The sequence below is a fragment of the Malaclemys terrapin genome, chromosome 2 (genome assembly GCF_027887155.1).
Source record: "Malaclemys terrapin pileata isolate rMalTer1 chromosome 2, rMalTer1.hap1, whole genome shotgun sequence".
NCBI lineage: Eukaryota > Metazoa > Chordata > Testudines > Emydidae > Malaclemys > Malaclemys terrapin.
In genome coordinates this window covers 179,717,477-179,740,404 of record NC_071506.1, presented here as the reverse complement: position 1 = coordinate 179,740,404, position 22,928 = coordinate 179,717,477, and the positions used below count along the sequence as shown (strand labels likewise).

General features: G+C 42.8%; 1 protein-coding gene across 12 annotated transcripts in view; it reads left to right on the top strand.

Annotated features, from left to right (window-relative positions):
- The window catches only part of FHOD3 (formin homology 2 domain containing 3), a 655,003-nt gene that overhangs the window by 569,073 nt on the left and 63,002 nt on the right, over window positions 1-22,928 (top strand). For all 12 annotated transcript variants that reach the window (XM_054018872.1, XM_054018870.1, XM_054018871.1 and 9 more), the window contains 3 exons: window positions 8,869-9,051; window positions 12,526-12,645; window positions 13,184-13,345. In XM_054018872.1, coding sequence (XP_053874847.1) covers window positions 8,869-9,051; window positions 12,526-12,645; window positions 13,184-13,345 — 465 coding nt within the window. The remainder of the gene's footprint in view (window positions 1-8,868; window positions 9,052-12,525; window positions 12,646-13,183; window positions 13,346-22,928) is intronic.

Genomic DNA, 22,928 nt, shown 5'->3' with positions numbered 1-22,928 from the left:
ACTTCTGCATCGCCCACTCAATCCATCTCACGGCATCGTTCCTCCCTGGAGTCCAGAACACTCTAGCGGACCGACTCAGCAGGTCCTTCCAGACGCACGAGTGGTCTATACGTCCGGACATCATACATTCCATCTTCCAGAAGTGGGGGTTTCCCCAGATAGACCTGTTTGCATCTCGAGGCAACAGGAAGTGCCACGTGTTCTGCTCCCTACAAGGTCGAGCTCCGGGCTCCCTCTCGGATGCGTTTCTCCTTCCCTGGAAAGACCACCTGTTTTATGCCTTCCCTCCGTTTCCTCTGGTCCACAAGGTACTGCTCAAATTGTGCAGAGACCAGGCACAGGTAATTCTGATCGCTCCAGCGTGGCCGAGACAACATTGGTACACCACACTGTTGGAGCTCTCGGTTCAGACACCGATCCCGCTTCCATTATGTCCGGATCTCATCTCTCAGGACCACGGCTGGCTGCGTCACCCCGACCTGCAATCACTCCACCTCACGGCGTGGCTGCTCCATGGCTCACCCAAGCAGAGCAGCAATGCTCGCACTCTGTCCAACAGATTCTGCTGAGCAGTAGGAAGCCCTCAACACGCACCACGTACCTGGCCAAGTGGAAGCGGTTCTCCTGTTGGTGCGAACAACGAGCCACGTCCCCGTTGCAGGCACCCATTCCTCTCATTTTGGAATATCTCCTCTCCCTAAAACAGCAGGGGTTGGCGATATCTTCAATTAGAGTTCACCTGGCCGCTATATGGGCCTTTCACCCAGGGGAACTCGCGTCCTCGGTATTCTCTAACCCGATGGTCGTTAGATTCCTCAAGGGCTTAGACCGGATGTACCCACAACAACGTCAGCCCGTCCCGACGTGGGACCTCAACCTGGTTCTCTCCAAGCTCACAGGTCCTCCATTCGAGCCACTGGCCACCTGTTCACTTCTGTACCTATCCTGGAAGACAGCCTTCCTCGTAGCCATCACCTCAGCAAGGCGCGTTTCTGAACTCAGGGCGCTTACATCTGAGCCCCCTTACACAGTTTTTCATAAGGATAAAGTGCAGCTTCGTCCACATCCTGCCTTTCTCCCTAAGGTGGTTTCTCCTTTTCATATCAACCAGGATATATTTCTCCCGGTCTTTCATCCTAAACCACATGCCACTCGCCAGGATCAACGTTTGCATTCCCTGGACGTACGCAGAGCCCTGGCCTTCTATATTGACCGCACAAAGCACTTTAGAAAGACGACGCAACTTTTCGTTGCAGTGGCCGACCGAATGAAAGGCTCACCGGTCTCCTCACAACGCCTATCCTCCTGGATTACGTCTTGCATCCGGACTTGCTATGACCTGGCAGGTGTCTCAGCACCGCACCTCACCGCTCACTCCACAAGGGCCCAAGCTTCCTCGACTGCTTTCCTGGCACATGTTCCGATCCAGGACATTTGTAGAGCGGCGGTTTGGTCATCAGTCCACACATTTACAGCTCACTATGCACTAGTGCAGCAGTCCAGAGACGATGCTGCTTTCGGATCAGCGGTTTTGCACACAGCAATGTCTCACTCCGACCCCACCACCTAAGTTGGGCTTGGGAGTCACCTAATGGAATGGATATGAGCAAGCACTCGAAGAAGAAAAGACGGTTACTCACCGTTGTAACTGTTGTTCTTCGAGATGTGTTGCTCATATCCATTCCAAACCCGCCCCCCGTCCCCACTGTCGGAGTAGCCGGCAAGAAGGAACTGAGGGGGCGCCGGGTCGGCTGGGGTATATATTCAGCGCCATGAAGGCGCCACTCTAGGGGGCTCCACAGCCGACCCGCCGGTGTTGCTAGGGTAGAAAATCTTCCGACGATCGTGCACGCGGCGCGCACACACCTAATGGAATGGATATGAGCAACACATCTCGAAGAACAACAGTTACAACGGTGAGTAACCGTCTTTTCCTTCTACTTCTAATCTAGTTAAAAGGGGATCCATAGCAATATTAAACAAAATTGGGGACAACGGGTCACCCTGCTTGACCCCCCTCCTAATTAAAATAGACTCAGTAGCTTCATCACCCACCCATACCCTAGTTGTGCAATTATCATAAAGGTCCCTAATAATATCTATAAAATGTTCATCTATACCAAATCTTCTCAACCCGGCTATTATATGTCCGTGTCCCACAGAATCAAATGCTTTAGCCAGATCTACGAACACTATTGCAATTTCATTCCCATTTCGTTTAGCCCCTTTAATCAAATTATCTAATATAGCAATATTTTCCTCACACCCAGGGGCGGATATAAACCCTTTTTGTCTACTACATATCTTAACTGTTTCCACCAGTCTTTTTGCTAATATTTTGGTATAGATTCTAATCCAAACTGACCCAATTGTCAATGGTCTCCAAGATGTTAACTTCTTCATTTCCTCCTCATCTTGTGTCTTTGGTATTAAAATCGTTCTATTTTTCTTAAATTCATCTGGTACCTGTCTATTTAGAAACCATATATTAAAAATTTTTGTAAGTATTAAGGAGTCTAAATTAAAAATATCCCACAAATTGCTCACTTTTACTTTATCTGGGCCAGGAGCACTATCTTTTCTTATTTCTCTTAAAGCTATTCTAATCTCATCCACAGAGATCGGACTCATTAATATATCATTATCCGCATTCTCTGTGGATGATGGCCACCCTATCATATTACCATGTCCAATTGTTCCCAAAATATTTACATAGTATTCCTCAATTTCTTTCATAGGGATAGCACACTTAGCCTTATCTGGCTCTCCCATTATAATGCGAGTCAATCTTCTTCTATCCTTATCAAATAATTGTTGATAGAATTTATACTTAGCTTTCTTTGTAGCATATCTCCTAATTGCATTAAATTGCTTCCTTCTCCCCTCCTTTCTCATCTTCCCTTTTCCTTTATTCCTCAACTCTATTTGACTTTCACTTCTAGGGTCCTTTCCCTCTACTAATGAATAACATAATTTTTCCAACATTGCCCATCCGAGAGCTTTTGCTAAATCCTCCTTTAATAATCCTTCAATTTCCCCTAAACTATTTATTATTTCTCTTCCCTCCCTACTTTGTTTTCCCCATTTACATATTTTCTCCACTAAATCCACTTCTGGATGTCCTTTTAGTGGGAAAATCCTCTCTCTTGGGGGCGGAATTTCTAATATATTTACTCTAATGTCCTCTACCTCAGTCACTTCCTCCCTATCTCCTGTTACCACTAACTTCTTCTTTGCTAATTCTCGTCTTTTATCTGATATTTGTTTATTCGTTTTGGTCCTCATCTCGCTCTCAATACATTTATTTATATTCCTTTTCCCAATATATTTCCTTTCCAACTGTATAAGCTGCGCAACCTCATCTTTGGTCCATATACGAGATCTAGTCGATCCCTCTTTGATCTTACTTTTAGCAGCCATATCTTCTTTTCTTTGCTCATTCCTCACAGCAGGGTGTCTATGTCTACAGTGTTGGCTCAATCCAGATCTAGTATGAAAACCAAGCCCACAGACCGAGCACGTATGGCTCTTCATTGGGGTATCCGCCTTCTTGGGTATGCACTTGGGGTAGTGGCAAGCTATATTATGATATTGAGAAGATTTTCCACATTTACTACATACAACTCGTATGGCTTTACTTTTATGAACCACATTAATGTGTTTGGCCCATTTACCAAATGTTGGTAATATCTGGGGACATATTGGACAATTAAAACTATCAACGGGATACTCTAAATAAAAAACCCCATCCTTCCACGAACTACTTTCTAATATATTTATATTACTACCAGTACTGTTAAGATCCTTATTACGATCCCTATTAAAATCAGTACTTGGTCTAAAACTATTTAATAAACTAGACCCATTAACTAAATGAGCATTAAGATATCCCGATTCCCTAACATATGGATCATCAAATGTACTTAAATACTTAAAATCTGGATTAAAACTGTCCATAGTTAAATCATTAAAAGTGTCCCTTGTAAAAACCATCGGTAAGATAGATAAAATCTCCTCACCATGATCATCACAAACATTCTCCTCTACCTCCTCTCCATGCTCCACTGGGAGGACTTGATTCTCACTCTCATTCTCATGAGACTTCATTATAGTCCACACCATTTTATCCATTGGTCCAGCGACCCTGATCACACCCCTAATATATTTAACACTGTCAGCCGGGGCATCAAAGCCAACAGCGGGGGCGTTATTAACCCGGTCCAGCGCCAATCCGGTATAAAAATATAAATTACTTTTTTCCATAGCTAAAAGATTTACCCTTCTCAGGGGGAAACTTACCCATACCTGGGGGAAACTTACCCTTTCCAGGGGGAAACTTACCCTTTCCAGGGGGAAACTAACCCGTGCCTGGGGGAGACTACCCTTACCAGGGGGAATCTAACCCTTACCAGGGGGAGTCAACCCGTACCTGGGGGAGGCTACCCTTACCAGGGGGGCATCCATGTGGCACCATATGGGGCTGCCCAACCCCGTCCCACACCCCACTGAATGTGGGATGTGGGTTCGTCCTCCGCAATCCGCCTGGCTATCCAAGCCAGTTACCGACTCTCACCATGAGGAGGTAGCGGTTGGACTTGCAATCCAGAGGCTTTCCTCAAAGAGGGGTCCCAAACAGCATAATGTCGAGCTCTAACGGGCGTGTGAGAAAAGGCTCAGATCTTGGTAGGGGTTGCCCCTATTGACCGGGCTCACGCCCACCCCCACCTCACCGATAACCCATTCTCTCACTACCCTCAGGCAATGTTTCCGTCCAACCCCGACAGCTGAGAGGGTTCAGAGATGCATGGAGAGCCATTAAGAGAGCCTAAGACTCCCTGTTCCTTGTCCCCTAACTGCCCCCTCCTAAGACCCCCCCCAACTGCCCCCCAGGACCCTACCCCCTACCTGTACCCTGACTGCCCAAAACTTTCTCCACTCCCCCCAAGCCCCCCCCCCTGAACTCCCGATCCCCCCCCGTTTCTTGACTGCCCCCTCCAGAACCTCCCTGCCCCTTCTCCTGCCCCCTGGCCCCCTTACCCTGCTCCTCAGAACAGGGTGTTGGGCTCTGTGTGAGCCGGACACGTGGCTGCGCTCCCCAGCGCAACACAAAACCCAGTCCCTGGCCCTGCACAATGCTGCCGGACCGGGACACTGGGCTGCAGGGGAGGAGGAGCTGCCGGCTCAGAATGCAGGGAGGGAGGGAGGGGGGGGAGGAGCTCCTCTACAGCTGCTCCAGAGTCCAGCCCGTGACTTTCCTGCAGCCCTCCCAGCCGCTCGCTCTGCTCTGCCGGGGAGGGGGGAAATCCCGGACATTTTGAGTGATTTACAAATTCCCCCCGGACGCTATTTTTAGCACAAAAAGGAGGACATGTCCGGGTAAATCCGGACGAATGGTAACCCTAGTGTCAGAAAAACACTGATACTGCTTAGAATTCAAAAGTGAGGAAGTGGGTTCAATTTGTATTTTACATTGTCATCATATAAATTTCAGGACAAAAATTGCATGCCCTTATTATCATCTTGATCATTTTCTTAAATATTATATCCCCTTCAGTCCCCCTGAGGCTGATTATTTAGATTGTAAGCTCTCTGGTGCAGGGACTGTCCTTGTATTGCAGTATATACACAATGTAATAATAACTGGGGGAAGGAGGAGCAAAGAAATTTAATTTTAGATTATCCCTCTTCTGTTCCAAGTGAATGAATAGACTAAATTATTCCACTCCCTGTTTGAAATTAGTACCGCCTTTACACTTCCCATCTGCATATCTCAGGTGAAAACCAGACTGTCTTGTTATTGTGTACTATAAGAACAAAGAGACACTTTGTTAAATTGAAAGGTAACATAATATGTTCAAAGCCAGAAGGTAAAAATGCTTCTTCATATGGAATACACTAGGAAGATGGTCATTAGGACAAATACTGTGGCTGGATTTGAATTGATAAAATATTTTCATTGATCGAAGGTCATTCTTCACCTAATGGGGTCGGGAGGGAATTCCTCACTCCCCATATCCAGATGCAACATTGAGCAATGTGCTAGATGTATCAATAGATACAATAGAAGATAATGGAGCAAGTAATTAAGGAAATCATCTGCCAACACTTGGAAGGTGGTAAGGTGATAGGGAATAGCCAGCATGGATTTGTGAAGAACAAATCATGTCAAACCAATCTGATAGCTTTCTTTGATAGGATAACGAGCCTTGTGGATAAGGGTGAAGCGGTGGATGTGGTATACCTAGACTTTAGTAAGGCATTTGATACGGTCTCGCATGATATTCTTATCGATAAACTAGGCAAATACAAATTAGATGGGGCTACTATAAGGTGGGTGCATAACTGGCTGGATAATCGTACTCAGAGAGTTGTTATTAATGGTTCCCAATCCTGCTGGAAAGGCGTAACGAGTGGGGTACCGCAGGGGTCTGTTTTGGGACCGGCTCTGTTCAATATCTTCATCAACGACTTAGATATTGGCATAGAAAGTATGCTTATTAAGTTTGCGGATGATACCAAACTGGGAGGGATTGCAACTACTTTGGAGGACAGGGTCATAATTCAAAATGATCTGGACAAATTGGAGAAATGGTCTGAGTTAAACAGGATGAAGTTGAACAAAGACAAATGCAAAGTGCTCCACTTAGGAAGGAAAAATCAATTTCACACATACAGAATGGGAAAAGACTGTCTAGGAAGGAGTACGGCAGAAAGGGATCTAGGGGTTATAGTGGACCACAAGCTAAATATGAGTCAACAGTGTGATGCTGTTGCAAAAAAAGCAAACATGATTCTGGGATGCATTAACAGGTGTGTTGTGAGCAAGACACGAGAAGTCATTCTTCCGCTCTACTCTGCTCTGGTTAGGCCTCAGCTGGAGTATTGTGTCCAGTTCTGGGCGCCGCATTTTAAAAAAGATGTGGAGAAACTGGAAAGGGTCCAAAGAAGAGCAACAAGAATGATTAAAGGTCTTGAGAACATGACCTATGAAGGAAGGCTGAAAGAATTGGGTTTGTTTAGTTTGGAAAAGAGAAGACTGAGAGGGGACATGATAGCAGTTTTCAGGTATATAAAAGGGTGTCATAAGGAGGAGGGAGAGAACTTGTTCACCTTAGCCTCTAAGGATAGAACCAGAAACAATGGGTTTAAACTGCAGCAAGGGAGGTCTAGATTGGACATTAGGAAAAAGTTCCTAACTGTCAGGGTGGTTAAACACTGGAACAAATTGCCTAGGGAGGTTGTGGAATCTCCGTCTCTGGAGATATTTAAGGGTAGGTTAGATAAATGTCTACTAGGGATGGTCTAGGCAGTATTTGGTCCTGCCATGCGGGCAGGGGACTGGACTCGATGACCTCTCGAGGTCCCTTCCAGTCCTAGAATCTATAACTATAACTATAGGGGAAGGAGCAGGTGCTTCTGAAGCATCAGGCATTGGCCACTGCTGGAACAAGATACTAGATTGGATGGATCAATAATGTAATCTGTATGGCAGAGCCTGTGTTTCTTTGACTTTTTCTCCAGAATTGATTCTGCCATTACAAAGGGCAACAGAAAAAGCCTAACGTTCTTTCCAATGAGTGAACATAGGTCACCGTCTCGTTGAAAACCTACACCACCTTTAACGAGGCTGTGTTCAGCAGGGCTCAGGTCCTGGCTTATTTGATGTGTTTATGTTGTTTTCTTTTTCATTTTCAAAACACATTTAGTTGCTTAAAGCAAAATCTTATTTCCAAGAGCAACCCTGGAGAACAAGCAGCTGGGAAGTTGCCACAAGCAAACAAGCACATAAAAGTCATGAATTAAAAGGAAAATGTAGATTTCGGAACCAATACTGATGACAGCAGCAAATGAGCATATTGAAATCCTCTTTCATCGATACTGTAAACTTGTCAGATGAATGGAAACGCAGGCTTCATGTTATGCAGTGCATACTTTTAATTAAAACTTTACCAATTGTTCCTTATTGAGTAATTGTCTTAAATACAGGTGATATTTCTAGAACTGACCTACAAATGCTGAAATAATGTTGTCACGTTACGTGGCAAGTAAACATATGGGGTTGGAATAGGGAGGATAATAGCTCTTCCAACATCATACATTTTATATAGTTGAGCTACCCACCCTGCTATCACCCTAAAATGGTTTGCCATCTGGGCACCTTCATTCCTACCTACAGAAATGCAAAATGCTGCCATTTAGAAAGGATTTTTATGGTATGTTGTTAAAAAATGTATCTTCGCCTGTACCTGTTGTCTGAGTTATTTTGTTGTTCTAAGTTCTCAGATGTTTAAGGCCACAAGGGGGCCATTAGCTCATCTAGTCTGACCTCATGTATAATATAAGCCAGAGAATTTCACCCAGTGTCCCCTATATTGAGCCCAATAATTTCCATTTTACTAAAGCATATCTTCCAGAAAGGTATCCAGTCTTGATCTGAAGATACCAGGAGATGGACAATCTACAACTTGCCTTTTTAGTTTGTTCCAATGGCTAATCACTCTCATTCCATAAAAATAAAAGAAACAATACGGAATTCTAATTACAATTTTAGACCTATTCAGATTGCCTTGTTATGGTTTAGGTTTCCTGGGCAGTGGTTTTGTGTTGGATATAATCAGAGCAGGATTCTGCTCTCACTTACAGCTGCTTGAGTCAGGAATCCCATCACCACAATGTAAACCAGTGTCAAGCCTTCAGTATGATTCTTAATTGTTTCCATGGACACCTGCCTGAAAAAAAATGGGTTTCCAAATATATGCTGTATAAATTTGCCTTTCTGCCTCTCCTTTCCCTCCATGAAAAAAGAGGTTTGAAATCATTGCTCTTGTATATCTGATTAAAAATGATGTCTTTTATCTTTCTTTCTAGAAAATTTTAACTATGATTCCTACCGAGGAAGAAAAACAGAAGATCCAGGAGGCCCAGATGGCAAATCCTGACATCCCACTGGGCAGTGCAGAGCAGTTCCTTCTCACTCTCTCCTCGATTAGTGAGCTCTCTGCTAGACTCCAGCTTTGGGCTTTCAAAATGGATTATGAGCTAGTGGAAAAGGTAAACTTCCTCTGACTGGGAGAAGGCAATTTCAAGTCCTTGTTTCAGTTTGTTCAGTCTTTATTATTACATGGCTAGCTACGTTGTGGGTATGGTGAATTAATTATTTTTAGCTTTTGTTTTGGTGAACAACAGGAGATGGGATGGAAGAAAAGGGAACATTTTAGCTCTCTTTTACAAAAAAAAATTAAGGGTTATGTCTTCCTTCCTCTAATCAAGCAATAATGATTTAGGAACAAGCAATTTCCTGGGGATGAGGGCCCAATCCTTATGCACTTCTTACCCGGATATTATTCATGCAAAACACTTGTTGAAATTAATGGGAGTTTTGCCTATGTAAAAACTTAGTATATCAGAATCTGGCTTATTTTGACAAGTGGAGAGAACTAAGCACTATATTTATTCATTAGCTAATTTATAAGATCCCTGGGATCCCTCAAAGTTGTTATTGCTATTATAAACTCTTGAAAGTGCGGGGGGGGGAACCCTAAGATTATCTCTCAGATGTTTTTTAATTTTGCTCATTAACTAGGGTTACCATATTTCAACAATCAAAAAAGAGGACGGGAGGAGCCCCGCCTAGCCCCGCCCCTGTCCTGCCCTAGCCCCGCCCCTGCCCCTTCCACTCCCTCCCACTTCCCGCCCTCCTCCGAACCTTCAACCCTCCCCCGGCTCCTTGTCCCCTGACTACCCCTCCTGGGACCCCTGCTCCTAACTGCCCTCCAGAACCCCACCCCCTACCTAAGCCTCCTTGTTCCTTGTCCCCTGATTGCCCCCTCCTGAGACCCCCCACCCTAACTGCACCCTCCTGAGACCCTACTCCCTACCTGTACCCTGACTGCCCAAAACCTTATCCACACCCCCACCCCCAGACAGCCCCCCTTAGAACTCCCAACCCATCCAACCCTACTCCCTGTCTCTTGACTGCCCCCTCCAGAACCTTTCTGCCCCTTCTCCGACCCTCTGGCCCCCTTACTGTGCTGCTCAGAACAGCGTGTCGGGCTCCACGTGGAGCCAGACACACTGCTGCGCTCCCCAGCGGAACGCACAGCCCGGTCCCCGCCCCCCCAGAGTGCTGCGGAGCAGCGCGCTGGGCAATAGGGGGAGGAGCTCCAGACTGCCGGAGGCCCGATGCGAATGTCCGGCGATCTGCGAGTGCAGAGACGGGGAGAGAGAGAGAGAGGAGGGGAGTGATCTCAAGCTGCAGGGGAGAGGAGAGGGGAAGCGGAGAAGGGGCTCTGGCTGCCGGAGACCCGTGCGAGTGGCACGATCTGGCCGGCTGCTCTGTCAGCCATGTGCGCTCTGCGTGGGGGGGAAATCCGGACATTTACAAATTCCCCCCGGACGCTATTTTTAACTCAGAAAAACCGGACATGTCCAGGAGAATCCGGACGAATGGTAACCCTACATTAACAGAATTACTTGTATGCAGGCACAACATTGCTGCACTTGTTGATGTTCACTGTTCATTCAAAGAGCAATAGAAGTATTTTGTGAATTGTTTGTGAAACTGATGCAGGGTAGATTATCGATGGATGAGTGAGGAAGAGTCAACATTGTTTGGGTGATTTCATACATTCTCTTGCTAACTTTCAACAGGTTTTTTATTTAATGCTTTGGAAAATTTTGAAATATTATTTTTAGCAAGTTCCTGACTGGTAAAACAGACAAACAAAATTCATCTGATTTGAATGTTTTTTTGCCCAAATTAATCTCTGATGTAACAACTTACTTTCAGTGAAGTTATACTAAAAATAAGCTTGGTCCATGATCTGAGGCCTAGTTAGTAGTAGCTTAATCAATACAAAATCTCTTTATTTTCCAGTTGGACTTTATGATATCGCATGCTGAAAGGAAATGCAAGAAATAATGTATTAGATTGCAGATTTCCTATCCGATCTTGCAAATTCCCTCCTGTTAAGGATTTTCCTCACTAAGTATTTGCAAAAGATGTTCTTCTGCTGATATTAGCACTTTAGTTTCTAGACCCAGATTTCATCAGAGGTCAGAGTTTGGCTCTTCCTTTTGTCATATTCTCTACCTCCTGAATTTTTTTCAATTTTTATCAGATTTGAGCCAAAGTGATTCTGCTGTTTTTGATATCTGTATGTGTTTAAAATAAAATAAATAAAAAAATATTTCCATATGGTCAGATTAAAAAAAATTGTGCATGTATACAAAAGTCACCATTAAAATGTCAGCATATGCCAATAGTTGCCATACACATAACACAACTACGGTGACCTAGCAGTATAGTCTCTATAGTGTAGACATAATCTTAAACTGGTGCAAGGTGTGTGTGTTTGTGTATGTAGGCAAGGCCTTAGACCTCCTTACTCCCATATTCTGATGATTAAATGATATCACCTCTGAATTTGTTCGCCCTGTCAATATGCCCAACATAAAATGTACAGTACTCTTTTTTTTTTTTTGATTTACACAAAATGGTAATATGATAGTGACTGTCAATGCATTTTCTCTTGAAGCTCCCTGCACATGTTTATGATAAAATATCTCTATAATCTGCAAATAACCCATCATGTTTCCTCTAGGCAGAGAAGTTCTCAATTGTTTTGCCACTCGGCCTGAAATACCGAGGCTTAATTTTGGCTCCTCAGATCATAAACAGAGTAATAATTTGGAGAACGAATGCTGGTTACTAAGATTAAATTTGCTGATAGAAAGGATTGAGAACTATATGTACCTTATTGTACGTACAAAATAAACAGCCCTTGGCCACACAAAAAGGCATAGAAATAAGCTCATTTATTTCAATTACTGTATCTCTCTCTGCCTTTGAACTATATAGTGTAATCCATTTCCTGAGATAATGGAGCAGAATTTATGTTTGTAAGTCTGTCAGTCTCTATGCCTGCTTACAGATAACTTGCATGTATAGGAAGTACATTAAGAGTTTGCAAGTTAAAAGGTTAAAATCAGAGGCCAATTTTGTAAAGCTTTGACACTGCAGTGTTTTTTGAGTTTTAAAGTGACAGACTGATATACAGAAGTAATCTCATCTGCATCTCAGAGGTGGCCATCGTTTGTAGGGACCAGTAGAGGCAGAATAAAGAGATCAAGTTACCAAATATTCTAGGTTTTCTTTGCTCTTGAAAGATCACAAAAACTAGAATTAAGACATTTCATCAGTGGAGATTTTTATGCCTCTAACTCAAACACAGCAGCCCCCTGCAGTGAAGCGTCTTCCATTTTTAGTCACATCACATCCCTTTGATAAGGACGCCAGTTGCTTACATGAAGAAGCATCTTTAGGAAATATTTTATTGATTTCTCTGCTGGGCTTTTTATGTGATTTAGTAGCTGCAGCAAGGAAGAGAGCCAGCATCACACAAATGCCAGTGCTCTGCGGGATCACAGTTTAGAACTTTTGCAATAATTAATCTAAAGCATAGAATTAAGACAGAAAAATCTATGAGAGCCTAAAATCGTCACTTTTTTTTTTTTAAATGACAGGAAGTTGCAGAACCACTGTTAGACCTGAAGGAAGGAATGGACCAGATGGAGCATAATAAAACCTTGGGATTTATCCTTTCTACTTTATTAGCCATTGGGAACTTTCTAAATGGAACCAATGTAAGCTTTTGTCACCCTATCATTTTATTACTGACTATTATCACAGACTTTCCTCATCAGCTTCTCTACCTCATATCATAGTTATCACCCAGTATATGTCCAACACATACATGTAATTTAAAAAACAAAACCTACATTCTATGTTTCATTAATTCTATATTCCCCCTTCAAAATAACCTCAGAGAGATTTGGGACCAGGCACTGTTCGCACACCAATTTTACACCAGCGTAACCCCATTGACTTCAGTGGAGTTATTCTTAATTCACATTACAAGAATCGCCTATTTGTTCTTTTCATTGCAAACGGAATGATCTAGGCATCTACTGACTCTTCAGAAGTATGTAAAATTGTGTCAGAAAGAATCATGTATTCTTCCTGCTCTGGGATTCTTTTTATTTAAAAAGAATAATCTCTTCCCCTCACCCCTCACCCTCCCCCCACCCCCAACGTATTGTATATCTTAGTAAATGTTTTCTTTGAGGAGATCTGTGTGGACAAAATAAACTTACTTTAAAAAAAAATTCCTTTCCTACACAGGCCAAAGCTTTTGAGTTAAGCTACCTCGAGAAGGTTCCGGAAGTCAAGGACACAGTGCATAAGCAGTCGCTCCTGCACCATGTCTGCACTATGGTGGTGGAAAAATTCCCAGACAGCACAGATCTTTATTCAGAAATTGGGGCTATCACTAGGTCAGCCAAGGTATGTCTGCAAACAAAAGAAGAAAAGTTCCTTGCATTTGCTACAGATGCCGGATCTTTATCAGTCTCCATGAGAAATTAAAAGATTTTAAATGTAACATTAACGTTTTTTGCTTTTATTCTTTTTTTTTTCTCCCCTCCTCACAATTCTTGTTATGAATGTGGATTTGTCATGTCACTTTTATGGAATTTTAAAGATACCAATAGTCTTATCTTTCTGGCTGCATCTCGGTCTACCCCTTAGATTGCAGCCAGGGTACTACATCATCCATAAACCTGAAACAAATTCATTGCCTTTGTTGTGCTTTGATACAACTAGAAAAGAGTTATTCTATAAATCATTGAAGTCATAATTACTTATTACATGGATTTATTATAATATTATTACAGAAATTATGGACATATCTTTATGAGTTTGTCCTTAGCTGTTTTCAGGCTAGGATTTGATTTTATTGGTATCACCCGATGATTATTTTCTGGTATTGGGGAAGCCATTTTTTTTAAGGTAAATGTGTTTATTTAATGATGTCTAGCAAAGTTATGAAGTTAAACTCCCAGGCTCGTCTTTTGAAGGTATCATACAGGTTTCCTTTGAGGATGAGGACTGAGAGATCAGATATAGGTGATCGCTTTGTGAAAAATGTTCATCCACATCTGATATGGTGGTTGTCTTTTATCATGTGTGTAAAAAATTGTCTGGTTTTACCCACATAGTTGTTTTGGGGGCATTTAGTGCACTCAATGGCGTACACCATATGTTGTGATAGGCATGTGTAGGACCCATGGATCTTGAAAGGTGTGTTGTGGGAGTTGTTGGTCATTGTAGCAGTGGAGATATGTGTATAAGTTTTGCATCTGTTGTTCTGGCAGGGTCTGGTGCTGCTTTGAGTTGGTGTGTTCTGGTCTGTGGGGAGCTTGCTTCTGATGATGAGCTTTGACAGGGTGGGGGATTGTTTGAAGGGCAGAAGAGGGGTATGTCCACACCTGGAATACTGCATGCACTTCTGGTTGCCCTATTTCAAAAAATTTATATTAGAATTGGAAAAGGTACAGAGAAGGGCAACACAAATTATTACGGGTATGGGACAGCTTCCGTGTGAGGAGAGATTTAAAAAGACTGGACTATTCAGGTTGGAAAAGAGATGAGTAAGGTGGGATATTATAGAGATCTATAAAATCATGAATGATATGAATAAGAAAAATGTTGTTTACCCCTTCACATAACAGAAGAACCAAGAGGTCACCCAATGAAATTGGTAGGCAACAGGTTTAAAACAAATAAAAGGAAGTACTTCTTCACACAGTGTACAGTCAACCTGTGGAACTCGTTTCCAGGGGATGTTGTGAAGGCCAAAAGTATAAGTGGATTCAGAAAAAGAATTCTATACAATCATGGAGGATAGGTCCATCAATGGATATTAGCCAACATATTCAGGGATGCAGCCGCATACTCTGGGTGTCCCTAGGCCTTTGACTGCCACATGCTGGGACTGGACAACACAGGATGGATCACTTGATGATTGTCTTGTTCTGTTCATGCCCTCTGAAGCATCTGGCATTGGCTACTGGACACTGGGCTAGATGGACCGTTGATCAGACCCAGAATGGCCATTCTTATTTTCTTTATGAGAGGAAAAATGTCTCCCTTTTCTTTTTTTTTTTTTTGTTTTTTTTTTTTTTGTTTTTGTTTTTTTTACTACCAGAGGCTTGGGATTAGGGAAGAGAAAGGAACAATGGTCCCCAAATTTTGTTCTTGTCGTAACATAATATCTCTGTGCTGTACTGACATACTTCTAGGGTAGAACTGCATTAGAAAGCCATATTTCATATGGAAAGAAGGTGCATTTAAGCTTTTTTTCTCACGTATTGCCAGCTTACAGTGTGATTCTACTCTGCAAAACATATAATAATGGCACTTTCTTTCTCAACAAATTTGCTCTTTCTGTGTGTTTATGTGTGTCCTATCTACTGACTTCAGTGACAAAAATAACTCTTACTTCTCTTTACTCCTGTTAGCTCTGCAGAGCTAACACAAACATCAGCAGGGAGTGGGATTCTATTCCATTTTGTGCAACGTTAATTGCATTCATTACTAAATGCCAAAGAGTCAGGCCTGTGGAAACCATTAAAGGCACTGGAGCTGCACAGGTATAACCAAATGCCTAAATCTTCCAGTCCCCAATGTGGCACATAATTGTGACAAAGACCCAAAATTGGGACACAGAGATAATCTTTATGCAGGAAACATATAGTTGGGTGGGTTTCTTCGGTGTATTCCTTCCTTTCCTTCAATCTATAACCTCAGCTTCATGCATCTTTAATTCGTTGTTCAACAATAAAAGTGAGGGGAGGCCAAATTGGTGCAAAGCAGAGGGAACTCTGGGTCTAAGAAGAGCGACATCCCTCATAGTGAGGGACATTTTGTCTTTGTCTTTATCTCTTTGTCACTGAGAATATAATTTGAAGTCATAGGGGGCTGTACAGTTGTCACTGAGGACAAATTTAGTCTTCAGAGCTTTTATTACTGAAAGTGATATTCATGAGGGGAAAGAATCCAGCTTGATTCCAGGAGTCAAGTTGAATTTTCTGACCTGTAAGTTAGAGATAATCAACATGGGAATCCAGAATGCAATTATTACAGAATTGCTTTTCACAGGCATGGGAATAGCTCAGACCAGTGGTCCATCTAGTCAAGTATCTTGTGTCTGGCAGCAGTCAATATCAGTTCCTTCAAAGGAAGATGCAAAAAACTCAGCACTAGGCAATTACAGGATAACCTGCTTCCAGGTTATGTTTTCCTAATAATCCCCAATAAGTGGAGGTTGGTTTATTTCCTCAAACAGGAGATATTATATCCCTTCCAAAACTCTTGCTTTGTTTTTTAAAAAATAATTCCTATTAGAACCTTAGATATTTTTGTTGTGCATATAAATGTCCAATCTTCTTTTGCATCCGGCTATGTTCTTGGTCTGAGTGATAACAATGTAACAATGAGTTCCACAGTCTAATTGTGCATCTTGTAGAAAGTATTTCCTTTTATCAGTTTTGAATTTGCCAACTTTCTGTTCCATTCTTGGGACTTATTGACTGACTGAATTAAACAGCCCTAATTTCTTCAATCTTTCTTCTTCATTTTTCCATACTCTAATTATTTTCACATCTGTCTTTGAATCCTCTTTATATACTTTTTTGACATGGGATGAAAGAAACTTAAAACAGTATACCAGGTGAGGACATACCTTTGATTTATATAATGGCATTATAATATATTCCATATTACTTTCCATCCCTTTCGTTAAGCATCCTGACATCTTGTTTGCTTTTTTGAGTACTGCTGCACATTTTACTGTAGTCTTTATTGAGCTGTCCATAATGATGGCCAGGTATTTTCCTGCGTGGACACAGTTAATTTAGAACTCAGCAAGGTGTCTGGGTGGTTCAGATTATTCACTCAGCCGTGCATTACTTTGCATTCATCAACACTGAATTTTATCTGCCACAACGTTGCCTATTTACTTAGCTTGAATAGATCTCTCAAGTTCCTCACAATCTTCTGAAGTCCTGACTAATCAAAGTAAATTTCTGTCATCTGCAGATTTTGCCCTCTCAGTGCTCACCCTCTTTTCCATATATTAATCAATATATTAAACAACAAAAGTTCGAGTAAAGAACCTTGTGACATCATGCTGTTAATCTTTTGCCATGATGAAAATTGACTGTTTATTCCTCTGCTTTGTTTTATCCCTTTTGGCTAGTTTCTGATCAGTGACGGTACTTGGCCTCAGATCACATGACTTCTTAGTTTTGTGACTAGCTTCCTGTAAGGGACTTTCTCAGAGGCCTTTTGAAATTCTATATTAATTTTGTTTATTTGTTCTCATTTATCCACTGTTTTATTGGCACATTGAAAGCCTTTGAATAGATTAGTGAGACGTGGTTTTCTTTTGCAGAAGATGTGCTGTTTAGATTCTATCATATCGTAATCATCTAAATGTTTTAATGTTATGTTTTTAATATCATTTCAAGCAATTTACCAAGTACAGAAGTAAGGCTTGCTGCTCTATAATTCAGGGCTGCCCAGAGGATTCAGGGGGCCTGGGGCAAAGCGGGGGAGCGGACATACTCACCGGGTGGCGCGCTGAGTCTGCGGCGGCGGGTCCTTCAGTCACTCCGCTTCGGCAGCACTGAAGGTCCTGCTGCCAAAATGCCGCCGAAGACCCAGACCACCGCCAGGTAAGTAAAAAGGTGCCTCTAGCCAGGAAAGGGATTCTCGGCCAGGGCCCCACTTGCCCCGCCCCCTCTGGGCGGCCCTGCTATAATTTCCTGGCTCAACCGTCACACCTTTTTTAAAATATGGTACATTTGCTACCCTCTAGTCCTCCAATATAGTATAGTGGCTGATTTTAATGAGAGATTGCCTAGTTTTGCAAGCAGCTCAATCCCCTCGTTCTTAAGTACCTTCAGAATTTTGGATATGCACCATCTGGGACTAGTGATTTGTTCCTTTTTGATGTATCAATTTGTTCCAACGCCTTTTCTTCGGACACCTCAGTCTCTGGAAATACCTCATCTTCATTACCAGAAGAGAGCAGGGCCTAGGGTAGGTATTTCCCTAACATACCCTGTGGTGAAGACTGGTGCAGCGAAATCACTTAGTTTCTCAACCATGTCTTTGTCTTCCTTAATTTCTCCCTTTAATCCTTGGTGATCCAGCAGACCCACAGATTCTCCGACAAGCTTTCTGCCTCTAATATACTTAAAGAATTTCTTGGTATTTATTTTTACACCTTTAGTTACTTTAGTTACTTATTTACTCTGTAGGTCTTCTAGTTTTCTTCTTACATATTGACTGTCATTGTTTATGCTCCTTTTTATTGGTTTCGCTAGGATTAGATTTCCGTTTTATAAAGGATCTCTTTTTGGCTCAGATAACTTTCTTATGCCTCGCCAGTTAGCTGTACTGGTTTACTTCTTGTCTGCTTTGCACTTTCTGAGAGTTTCTAGATCCAAAGCCATACAAAACTGCACCCAGCATTTCAGTCTGTGGTTTGCTACTCTGAGTGGCCCTGCCCAAAGCAGATGATATTCTAAAAGGTCAGACAAAATCACAGTAAGGAAAATTATGGCCTTAATCCTCCTCGTAATGCCCAAGGTCTTCCTCTTTGGGATATTCCTGCACATATTGTACCAGTGATGGATTACTGAATTAAGGTCTATTTCCCCTTCATCTTTACCACAAATCAAAGCGTTTGGACATGGAAACCTTCCAACCTGCCCTCGTCAATGGAATGGTCAGAGAGAGTATATGAAATCTGGTTTAAGAAAATGGACATAAATGAAGAATCATTATTTCACTGATGATTATACTCCAGTTCATTTATAAACATCTTTCTAAAACTTGAAGGAAACCCAAGCCACAAAAGCCTGTACAATTTTCATTGTGTAGAAAAACAGAGATGCCCCTTCCCTTGGGATGAACATCAATGTGAGAATTCCCTAAATGTTATTTAAATAAAAAAAAAACAGCCTGGAGTTGAAAAGACATGAAACAAGGCAGTAAAATCCCTTGTGAAACCCGTGGCTCATCTCCAAAGGACCAAACAAAGTCACAATTATCAGAAATGATGAGGAGAACTCACTTGGGTGAGTGGAAACTCACTACAGAAGTCTAAAACAATACAATTCCATATTATTAGCATACAAAATTGTGTAGAGCAGGACCATTGACATTTTGAATTATGCCAAGCTTTGTATACAAGGCTATAATAATATCACATAAATAACTCAATTAAATACAAACTAATAGTAATATAACTCACCAGACATAAATCCCCCAACCCTTCAGAACCATTCCCTCAGAAAAGACCTATGTAAATAGGCCTTACAAATGAGTCTTTTGTTCTTCCTTTAAAAAAAGCTGTTTGTCTGCTGCTGGTACTGCCCCAGTACTGATATACCTAACACAAAGGCAGGGTTTCAGGCCTCCAGATTTCTGTGTCTCAGTCGATGCTGTTCCTCTCAATGTAACAAGACGATTCTGTGTTTGCATTGGAATCTTTTCTTTGGAGTCAATGGATGTTAGTGAAAAAAATCCTTGTAAAAATTCCCTTATCTAATCAACTCCATGCATCTGAAGATCTAAAGCCAGCTCCAGAGCTAACTTATAATTGTCCTGTTCTCCCTCTGAATCACTTATTTATAAAATGCCACACTCCCAGTAGGCTATGTTTGATTCTTCCAGCAAGACTCCCAAATTGCTTGCGGATATTAGACAGTGGAAAAGCAGGTGATTTTGAAGAGTAAGCATGAGGAAATGGGAGCAACACACACAAGGGAGTAGCAATTACTTTCAGGAAAGAACTGCTGATTGTACTGACACATATGCAGGGGGGACAGGAAGTCTGCAACTAGCTGCAGAGTGAGCCAAAGGACTCAGCTTGGATTTATGGGGAGAAGGGGGTGTGTGAAACACAAGTGCTTTTCTGGTATGTTATGGCTCTTGTTTAATCTGACTGAAAGCAGAGAGAAATATTACCCATAGCCAAGTTGGTGGTGGTAGGGATGGAAAGGGGAAGATCAAATGGTGCTTCAAACTTGGACTCAGTGATATCTGTTCTTGTCTCTGTGCATAAGGGGGTATTTGTGTGTAATGTCTTTTCCCATTAAAGTATATTTTGCATATGTATTTTAAGACAAAAAATCGATACATTTTCTGCCAAAAATGGTGTCAGCGAAACGGGTTAGTTGGAGCAATGTTGAAGAATTAGCTGCAATATCCCAGGTGGTTTCCACAGCTGGAAGTGTGTGTGTGTGTGTGTGTGTGTGTGTGTGTGTGTGTGTGTGTGTGAGAGAGAGAGAGAGAGAGAGATTAAGGTGTTTTGTCTGGAAAAAATAAGTACCCGGCAGTATCGTTTTGATTCACTAACAGTGCAAGTCAAATGAGTGCCCTTAGTATTAGTCGTGCCATAGCATCCATTCAAGCCACCTGGAGTTAGGTTGCCATCCACTGATAGCGTTCCCTTTCAGTCTCTGATCATGGAGGTGTTTGTGTAGGATTTGTGAAAAAATCGTTCAGTGTATTTATTTTAGAATTTGTAAGGTGCTCAGAAACAATGGTGCTGTGCAGTGGATAAGTAAAGAAAGGGGAATAATGGGTTATTTGACCAATAAACTCATGCAATCCATTCATGTATTAACCAGTTACTCGATTCTCTTGTCATATTTTTTATAATTATTTTTGTAGGGAGACTGTTTCTGACCTTTTATTAAAAATATGTGGATAGGATGGACACTAACTTTGTGGCCACAAGTATGGAGGTGAGCTAAATGCTGCCCTTTGATGCCCTCATATGACTCTTAGAGTATGTCTACACTATGAAATTAGGTTGATTTTATAGAAGTCGATCTTTAGAAATCGATTTTATACAGTCGACTGTGTATTTCCCCACTAAGCGCATTAAGTCGGCAGAGTGCATCCTCAGTACCATGGGTAGCATCGACTCATGGAGCGGTGCACTGTGGGCAGTTATCCCACAGTTCCCACAGTCTCCACTCCCCATTGGAATTCTGTGTTAAGCTCCCAATGCCTGATGGGGCAAAAACATTGTCGTGGGTGGTTTTGGGTACATGTCGTCAGTCTCCCCTTCCTCCCTCCCTCCCTCCATGAAAGCAACTTCAGACAATAATTTCGCACCTTTTTTCCTGGGTTACTTGGGCAGATGCCATTGCATGGCAAGCATGGAGCCGGCTCAGCTCACCGTTGCTGTTGTGAGCATTGTAAACACCTCACTCATTATACTGCAGTATGTGCAGAATCTGGCTAAGAGATGGCAGCACGAGGATGATTGTGAGGAGGACATGGACACAGACGTTCCTGAAAGCATGGGATGTGGCAATTGGGACATCATGGCAGCACTGGGGCTGGTTGATACAGTGGAACACCAATTCTGGACCCGGCAAACAAGCACAGACTGGTAGGACCGCATAGTGTTGCAGGTATGGGATGATTCCCAGTGGCTGAGAAACTTTTGCAGACATAAGGCCACTTTCCTGGAACTCTGTGAGTTGCTTTCCCCCACCTTGAAGCGCAGGGATACCAAGATGAGAGCTGCCTTGTCAGTTGAGAAGCGAGTGGTGATAGCCCTGTGGAAGCTTGCAACGCCAGACTGCTACCGGTCAGTCTGGAATCAATTTGGAGTGGGCAAATCTACTGTGGGGACTGCTGTGATTCAAGTAGCCAATGCAATCGCTGAGGTTCTGTTATCAAGGGTAGTGACTCTGGGAAATGTGCAGGTCATAGTGGATGGCTTTGCTGCAATGGTGTTCCCTAACTGTGGTGGGGCAATAGACGGAACGCATATCCCTATCTTGGCAGCGGACCACCTTGCCAACCAATACGTAAACCAAAAGGGGTACTTCCCAATGGTGCTGCAAGCACTGGTAGATAACAAGGGACGTTTCACCGACATTAACGTGGGATGGCTGGGAAAGGTGCATGACGCTCACATCTTTAGGAACTCCGGGCTGTTTGAACAGCTGCAAGAAGGGACTTACTTCCCAGACCAGAAAATTACTGTGGGGGATGTTGAAATGCCAATAGTTATCATTGGAGACCCAGCCTGCCCCTTGCTCCCATGGCTCATGAAGCCGTACACAGGCAGCCTGGACAGTAGTGAGGAGCAGTTCAACTATAGGCTGAGCAAGTGCAGAATGGTGGCAGAATGTGCCTTTGGACATTTAAAAGCTCGCTGGCGCTGTTTGCTGACTAGGTTAGACCTCAGCACAACCAATATTCCCATTGTTATTGCTGCTTGCTGTGTACTCCATAATGTCTGTGAGAGTAAGGGGGAGACGTTTATGGCGGGGTGGGAGGTTGAGGCAAATCGCCTGGAGGCCGATTTTGAGCAGCCAGACACCAAGGTGATTAGACGAGCACAGCTAGGTGCGCTGTGCATCAGAGAGGCTTTGAAAATCAGTTTCATGACTGGCCAGGCTTCGGTGTGACAGTTGTGTGTGTTTCTCCTTGATGCAAACCCGCCCCCTTTGATGATTTTAATTCCCTGTAAGCCAACCACCCTCCCCCCTTCGATCACAGCTGGCAAAGAAAATAAAGTCACTATTGTTTTGAAACCATGCATTCTTTCTTTATTAATTAAAAAAAAAGTGAGATAACTGACGAGGTAGCCTGGGTGGAGTAGGGGAGGAGGGAAGGACAAGGCCACATTGCTTACTGTAGCCACACTACAAATCAAAACTGTTTGAATGACAGTAGCTGTACTGGCTGTCAATGCATCCCAAGTCTTCAGGGCAAATCAAACATTAAACACTATTGCTTTTAAACCCTTTACTGTAGTTACAAATGTGCACTCACCAGAGGTGCCTTTTCCGCCTTCAGGGTCAGGGATCCCGCCTTGGAAGGGTAATGGCTCCAGGGTGATTAAAAGGTCCTGGCTGCCGGGGAGAACGGATTCACCACTTGCCTGCTGCGCATTCTCCTCCTCCTCCTCTTCCTCATCCAGAAAATCCTCCTCCCTGTTGCTTGAGACTCCCCCCCATGCAGGTGTCAATGGACAGTGGTGGGGTAG